The sequence below is a fragment of the Astatotilapia calliptera genome, chromosome 15, assembly GCF_900246225.1.
Source record: "Astatotilapia calliptera chromosome 15, fAstCal1.2, whole genome shotgun sequence".
NCBI lineage: Eukaryota > Metazoa > Chordata > Actinopteri > Cichliformes > Cichlidae > Astatotilapia > Astatotilapia calliptera.
Window position 1 is genome coordinate 11,828,852 of NC_039316.1, and position 8,709 is coordinate 11,837,560.

At 38.2% G+C, this 8,709-nt stretch overlaps 1 protein-coding gene across 1 annotated transcript; it reads right to left on the minus strand.

Annotated features, from left to right (window-relative positions):
* Positions 1–5,834: 5,834 nt before the first annotated feature.
* ripply2 (ripply transcriptional repressor 2) lies at positions 5,835–6,366 on the minus strand. The gene is made up of 3 exons (XM_026193961.1): positions 6,247–6,366; positions 6,085–6,155; positions 5,835–5,997 (listed from the first exon to the last, which is right to left on the minus strand). Exons 1-3 carry the CDS (start codon positions 6,364–6,366, stop codon positions 5,835–5,837), a joined length of 354 nt encoding a protein of 117 aa, XP_026049746.1.
* Between the last annotated feature and the right edge of the window lie 2,343 nt (positions 6,367–8,709).

Consider the following 8,709-nt stretch of genomic DNA (forward strand, 5'->3'; position numbering starts at 1 on the left):
AATCACTGTAGCGGTGGAAAAGATACTCCATTAGGTCCAACTCTGAGTTAAATCAATGCGTGACTTATCAAATGAAATAGGGGATTATGAGGTAATCACCTGACAAACGTTACTGAAATTGTAATTATCTCCACTGCACACATCTCAGAGACGGAAGACCAAACTAACTATTTAAGAGGAGGGTGGGATAACAGGGTACAGAAAAGCACAACTGCCTTTTCTCTTAGATAGCAGTGTGAGCCAGCATGTTCGTGGAGCGAGAAGAACCAGAGCAACTCTTTGGTTTATTTCACTCAGCAGAGATATATGTAGCTACTAAGGGGTTCACTTCATTGACAGATCTATGCTTTAGCTTGTGGAAAACTGCTGCCCAGTCTGTGTGTTTCTCCTGCTTCATGACACGCGTGTCCTCTTTACATCATTTTTTTAAGGAAAACTGCTGTTATTAGTTTATTGTTGCTTTACTTTGAAAATTGGAGTTATAGAAATGTCTTTTTTTATTCCACTGTGAGTAGAAATCAGTTATTTACCTTTGCCGGCTAAAGCAGAAACCCCTGACAATGTATCCATATATTTTATCTCAGCAGCAGGAAATAGAAGATATTCAGTATTTCCAGAAATTAAACTTCCAGAATGATATAATGATCTATTCCAGTGTATAAACAATTTATATCATTACATTTCTTAATAGGTGCAGATTCTGCATCATAAATGACATGTTAAGTATTTTCCTATGCATTCATCTGTACAGTGATGTACAAAGAAACATCACAGGAGGGACGTTCTGTAAAACTCTGTTTTTATATACATATAGAGTTTGAATTTTACTCCATCATATAACTGAAATTCACTGATTACTTCTCAAGTACAACACAGCCCCCAAGTGGATGTACTGAACTATTACACTGCAGTGCTGCAAACCAGGGGAAGACTCACTTTTGGCTCTCTTGCCCCATCTTTTGGTCAAAAACCCACATTGAGCTTTGTAGCTTTCTAAATGCATTGCATTTATATAGCGCTTTTCGAGATCCTCAAAGCGCTTTATAGTTCCACTCTTCATTCACTCTCACATTCACACACTGGTGGAGGCAAGCTACAGTTGTAGCTACAGCTGCCCTGGGGCAGACTGACAGAAGCGAGGCTGCCATATCGCGCCATCACCAGTAGGCGGTAGGTGAAGTGTCTCGCCCAAGGACACAACGACCGAGACTGTCCGAGCTGGGGCTTTCAATTACAAGACGAACTGCCAACTCTTGAGCCATGATCGCCCCAACTAGATTGAAAACTCCATTAGGATATGTGCAGCCTATCTACATTATTAAGGGTTGCATTGCATTCAGTCCCCTAAAAATGAAATGAAATGTTCATTAGAGTTTTTACCAATTTTATGCACACAAATAATGAAACACAATTCTCTAAAGGTTCTGTGTAATCTGCAAAAGTTTCTCTATAGTGTAGTGGTTTACAATTTGCCTAGCACAGGAAAGCTCCCTGGTTTGATCCCAGGAAGTGACACAAACCAAGACATTCACAGCTACCTGCTAAGGTGACACATTAAGAATCAGCAAGCAGCTAAAAGTAGCTTCTTCATGTATCATCTGAGTGATGATATTGAAAATCCCATCAAATAAACACGACTTCAAGCACAGTTCCATTGGTCTGCATTGGTTGCATTATTTCACACACTTTGTTCACCTCGAAACACTGGCCTTCAAAATGCAATAACATGACTACCAATTAGTCTCAGTCATGTTGCACCTGTTCAAACATATTTGGAAGAACAATTTAATCATGTGTCAGAGCATAAAAGAGGCCTCAAGTGACTTATACAAGTGTTAGACAAGAAGATGTAGCAGCAACAACACAGAGGAAGAGGAAGGCAATTAGCATTTGTGTGTGTGTGTGGGGGGGGGGGGGTTGATTACTGTAAGCATACTACTACACATCATATGACAGTATTAAATATTTATTTTGTTGTAGTTCTGTATATATGCACTTACTGTACTGTTTCCTAATGTGTTTATATTACACAGATATAATTATTGACTTTTGCTACATTTTTTACTATGTAAAACAAGTAAAACTTTGGATGGATGGATGGATAGATAGAACAGCAATTTGGCATTTTAATCAAAACATTTTCTGCTTTTTTTGTAAAACGGTAAAGCTGAAATTTAAAAATAACGATAATAATTATAATTTTCATTAAAGAGCATGTCCATACTTGTGGATTAACCATTACAGAAACATAAAAAATGTTAAACATAAAAAAGAAACATAAAAATGACAGAGATGTGTGAAGGTTTGAGCATTCAACACTTTCAGATTGTGCTTTAAATTTTTTGAGAAACTGAGCCAGAGTTTTTTCATACCTTAATTCATATACATCACATTTTCTATTCCACACCAGTGGTGCTTCTTGTCTACAAATCTGCCAAAGACAATCTTGTGCATATTCAGGAGCACACAGCTCCCTTTTTGTATAACTGGCTTAACTGTCTTCGAGCAACAGAACAAACAAGAGAACTATCGAAACAACAGATACGAACCAAAATGACCAAAATGCATCTCTAACTGCAACCCCTCTGTTCTCACAGCCCAACAAAGGTGTGCCTGTGGGAAGCTGGTTGATTAAGATCAGTCCCAACTTGGCCGAGTCACACTTCATCACCTCATTAGGTGGCTACAATCACACCACCAGTGCAGTCAGAGTTCACAGGGGCATGCCTCCACTTAAGCTCACCAGATGAACTAAAACAAACAACAATATTCCATTAGAAACTCCCAAAATTATTATCCATTGATATTTATACATTGATATTTGAACAGTAATGAATACTGAAGATTGATTAACACCAACTTGTGACTTCATATAAGACAAACATGAACTGATTTGAATATAACCATAATCTCCACTGCACTGGGGGTAAAAGTGATACCCATCGCTCCATATTTATGTGTTTCATTGTCACTGGTTGCATCTGTTTGTAACCAAGGTGCATGACAGTTGTGACATGTGGCTACTTGAGACTGAATATTACTGTCTTAGGTTTGTATTCTTTACACTCAAGTTCACACCAGCACATGCAAAAGCAGCATGTGTCTGATAAAACAAACTTTACAAAGCTGAGTTAGGTTTTGGGCAATGTTCAGCATTCAAAGTCTCAATGGTAAATAACAGTTTACTTTTTATTATCATATTTGCAGCTGCATTATCCAAGCATTCAGCTGGCTATCATTTCACGAGGACACACATCTTTCCCTTGTTTTATGTTTATTCCTGGACGTGAGCAGATTTCACACCAAAGTAAGTGACACTCCAGTAGCTTTAACACCCACGCATGCCTGGGAAAGTCCCAAAGCTCCTACAGTTGCAGACAATTACTTCAGTAATTCATCAAAATCTATGATCTCAGTTGAATATTTAGACATTAAAATGAATTTTGATGCTCAGGACTCAGATTGTGATCACTTGCTCTAGAAAGTCATTGTTTTACCTTTTGTGATGGTTTATTGAACCAACAACACCATCGTTTTTTTCTTTATTAATCAGAGGCCTGTACTACTATTAAAGTATCAGCGAACAAGTATTTTGCAAATTATTAAACATTCCTACGTTGAAGTCTGTCTATGATATGTCACATGTGCTGGGGTGATGCATCGCCCCCAGTGCAGTTAAGAGCCCAAAATTTGTCTCACCACAAAGGCGTGCAAACTTTGCACTCTTCAGAACACCTACAGATGATCTAAAAAGTTCCCATGGCACGGTTTAAAAGGTCAACACTGGTGTGACTTGAAAAGTTCAACAGTTCAAATGTGCAGATATGTTGTTGAGGCTTTAGCAACCCATACTAGACTACTCATAGTACTTGCATCATATCCAAAGTAGAGCAAGCTCATGAAACAGAACTTTAACATGACAAGTGTCACTTTAATTGCTATATCGCATGATTGCTGGCTGATGTAACTATTTGGACATGTCATATGTTTTGTGGTCCAAAACCCAAGACTCTGTTGGGATTTACTACAATTACAAGCAGTAGAACTTATCTTATTCATAGCCTTTTCCTTTTTTGTTTTCTTTAGGTCACGAGCAGTTGTCCAAGCATTTCACTACATATCGTACTGTGTATGACTGTGTACGTGACAAATAAAATTTGAATTTGATTTAAATTTGAGTAGTCACAACCTGATACCATAACTTTAAAATAATAAACTCATTCACTTCTGCATTCCAGTAAGGACACATTGTTATTATAAACATCATCAGAGGAATTTTAGAAGAAAGGTTGAGATGTCACTCTCTAAACAGGCAACTGATATGGCTCTAAGTTCACAGGCTTTTATCATTAGATCGCTATTAATTCATGTTGGTTTACTGGGTGATATATGTTATATAACCAGAAAAAAACACAAGAAAAAAACACAAGATACTATACATATGTATAGAATGATGGTGCATTATATGGGCACCAATAATGCACCAATAGCAGGCAGAATAATGGACCAGTAAAGGTTTGCAATGAGTTAATCTAGCTCTTGTTAACACACTCTACATCAGTGTTGTTTCTGTGCCTACACTTGCTATGATTTTAAAGCAAGCGTAGGCACAAGCATAAGAACTGGAACATACATTCAGTCAAACCAATTCAGTCACTAGTTGGTTTTCAACAGTTTAAACAATCAAGATCATGGGGGTTAGCTCTAGCTAAGAAAATACAACTAGTCCATGAATGCTTTTGTTGTAAAGTAGGGGTCCATAAGGATAGAGGTTGGGAAACATTGAGCAGATGAAACACAGTGGTTCTCTATTGCAAGGTTTGTTATCACATAAGCCTGTTAGCACCTCCCCCTTTCACCCCAAATCCTGCTTGACTGAGTCAAACTAAGAGCCTAATTTTAAAAAAATGCAAACCTAATGTTAACAGTTTTTTGTTTCCTCGCCTCGTGCCTGTCAGATTCGACCTCCTGCTTCATGCTTGCTCCCCAAATATGCGGTGTCATCCCAAGGAGGACGTGTGACTTTATGGGTTAGGTCTGATGCACTTCAGCGCACAAGTTGGTAGAAGTCCTTTGATGGCCCACATAAAATACAGATTCTCTGCTAATGTTATCAGTACATTTTCTTCTTCTAAAATGTTTCACCTCCGTTTGTCTCAGCCAAACTTTATGGTCTCTGGTGACAGGGGTTTGCGCCCTCCACCTGTCCCACAGTTTCCGCGCTTCACGCGACACTGCACAGGAAATGGTGCGTTTAACACCCTGCACTTATCCGTGGGAAAAGGGATGTTCAGTGGAAAGAAAGCGGTTATAGCCAGTAAAGTGAATGCAAATATGGAAAGAAAAAGCTCTGCTACAACGTCTAATTAAGGGATCTGCATACATTTAGAGTGACTTGTAGGATATATTCATGTGAGGTTTTAGATGTTTCAGTGCCATAAATAAATACAGTAAGTAAGAAAGGCCCAAACAAGTTCTGCACTTGCATAAAATCAACCTGATATCTTTCGAATGGAAAATGTCACAGTCTACTGGAGAAGTTCTCATTTTCCCTTGAACACTTCAGTCAATCAATGCAGCGCTGAATGCTTAATTTGTGTGTGAGCGTGCAGTTATTATTTAAAAAGCAAATAAACTCCAGATAACGAAATTTATTTCCTGCATTTTATTATAAAATACAAAGGAGGTAGAAATGTGAAAGGAATAACTTAAGCTTGGTAACTGGTATTTGAACTATTTACATATAATTACAGGAATAAATTAAAAGATATATATATATATAAATATTGTCCAATATGACAGCATGCAACATTCTTCAAAGTTCACGAAGACATTTAGTTCCGCTCCTTTTCAACCTCCTCCTCGTCATCATCGTTGTCTTCGTCGCTGCTGGAGTCTTCGTAGGTGCAGATTGCTGCTTGGACTGGATAGTTGCGAAGGAGTATTTCTGCGTCCCGGTACAGATAATCAAAGCATCTCGATTTTGGCCAGTACAACCTTAGAACAAAAAGCAATTGATGTTTTTATATTTGTAGACTTTACTCTTTTATTCAACGATGCCTTAATTAATAAAGCTCCACTTACTTGACTGGATGGATCACTTGAGGTGTTTTCGGATCTTTTGCGCCACTGAGGTCTCCATGGTTTGAAAGATTCTAAAAACAAAGAGATTTCTTTAGTCTTTCTGTCAAGTAAGCAGTGCGTGTTTGGATTTCAAAAATACAAACTTGAACGTGCAAAACTTACCTTGTGTCGGACATTGTTATCCTCATTTCGAAACCATGGCCTCCACAACTCGGACTGCTGGCTCGAATTGCCTCCGTTAGAAACAGACGATAGCCCACTCTTGTTAGCGCAGGTCTCCATGGCTCCTTGTGGTGGTCAGCTCTTCATAAAGTGTTGTGAGGATGTGGGGAAGCTGACAGGAACCGTCTTTTTATCAGGCCCTGGAAACCCGTGCCAAATTGCGTTTTGACGCGTCCCCAAGTGTTTCCATGCGCCACGGTGATAAGGTGCGAAGTCACACTTCAACAAACTACGGTCATTTGGTCACCTTCTGGTTTAATTTTGCATTAAGATTTTTTTAAACTGCCTGATAGTAATCTTTTTAAAACTGTATCAGTAATGGTCAATTTCTAGCTATTTATTAATACAACTGCTTGCACAGTTGTATTATGTATGCAGATTGCAAAGTCTGCATGTGTTTTGTACTGTCAATATTGTGACAGGTTTTGTGTGTGTGTTGCTTTTTTTAATAATTATCCGTAAACGTAATTTAAAATTCAAGCACCTATTTTAATCAGCTTAACTTTTGTGAGAGAGAAAAGGCTGAACTCTTGATCCCTTTCTTTATCTCTGTCTGTCTGTGTAGCCATTTGGGTGTAAGGTGTGAAGAAACACGTGCCCTAATGTCTTTGTGTGCTCAGTGAGAAATGGAAGGAGGCTCGTGTGCGTCTGTGGGAGGGGCGGTGAGGCAGTTACACGCGCCAGCCTTTGTTGAAAACAACGCTGCAGCAGATGCAGAGCTGGAAGGCATCCACTCTTAAATGGAAACCCTTATAATAAAGTGTTGTGCAACTTTTGGAAAAGCCTTTATTTTTCAACTTCTTGTTGCCTAATTATAGATTTTCAAAGTTGCTAAGGCACATTCTTATGCATAATCTCCATCCTTTTGTCAGACCTGAAAGCCCAGTTTTACTATTGTGAAACCTCTGATTTTTTCTGGACAAAATCCAAAATAATAACACTCTATACACTATTTTAAAAAAGCAAAAACAAAAACAAAAAACACCTGAAAACACAGTGTTCGGGACATCATAACACAACAGCAGTAAACACAAGAAGTTTCAAGATTCACATTCAAGACTATGATGGTCTAATCTGCTGAGTCCGGGTTGTCAACTGTGTCCAGCTCCCATCTTTCACATAACAAAAAGAAACAGAAGAAAGCATACAGTCGAGATCCATTAATGCTTTATATGCAGACATATAATTACACATACAGTAATTTACAGTCCTTTGGTCAGATTCACATATAAAATGAGAAAGGCAGGCACCTTAATGAGTAAATCACAGTATGACATATACAGATAGGCTCTGTATATGTTGCAGAAAGACAGTTTTTGGAGTTTTGGCTCATACACCCCCACAGAGGATTTTAAATGAGACAATCAGCATATGGTTAAAGTGCAAGCTTTCAGCATTAATTTAATTGAAGAGAGCCCTGTGCACATCATATTTCATCCTGTAACTTCTATTAGTGCTCACATTATAAATAAACACTAGTGTTATTTATACCTGTTATACTGGCAGTCTTACATGTCATAACATTACATCCACCATGTTTTAAAAATAGTGTGGAATGTTTCAGATCATGAGCTATTTTTTTATGAATTGTTTTAGATGAGGACTTATCTTGTTTTTGAGTGTAACCAGTGGCTTGCACCTTGGTCTAAACTGACTGTATTTCCATTCATTTCTTATTTATAAACCTTAACACTGATACACCTACCTCTATCACCGAAAATATGTATGTATTTAAACAAAATAAGACTTTGAAATCCATGATAATCTCTTTTAATTGATTGATCGACTGGAAGTCCCGTCCATCGCTTTAATGATTCTGAAGGTGCTGGAGGGGCCAGCAGATTTTGGGGGTTGTCACCCCTGCAGTGGTCTTTCAGGTCCTTCGGTGTTCCTGAACTAGCCAATGCAGACATTTTTTGAAAGAATGTACCAGACTGTTGATTTGGCCACTCCTGAAGTTTTTGCTATCTATCTAATAGATTTTCTTGTTTTTACAGCCTAATGATGCTCTGCACTTGTACTAAAACCAGTGCAGTGCACTACCACTGACATCTCCTTAGGCCTCATATGTCAAATTACAGTGAAAAGCTCTAAAATACAAATTCAGCTCTGTGAATCATTGTCAGCTACTCTTGTTGTTCCTCATCTTTCTTGTCTTCCTCCACTGTTGGTCTTAACCTTCGGCTAACCCTTGTTGGCTGTGCACTCTGAACAGGCATGCAGTGTGTTTGTTAAATTAGATCATTAGTAACAATTGCAAACAATTCTGAATTGCTGTCCTTAAGGAATGACATCTGTGCTGTAGCTGATTAACTTCTGCTTAGCTTTATGTATCACAAGTAAATTGCTGTGAAAAATGTGTTTTAGTAAGAGCGAATATAATTAGAGCCTTGCAAATGAGAT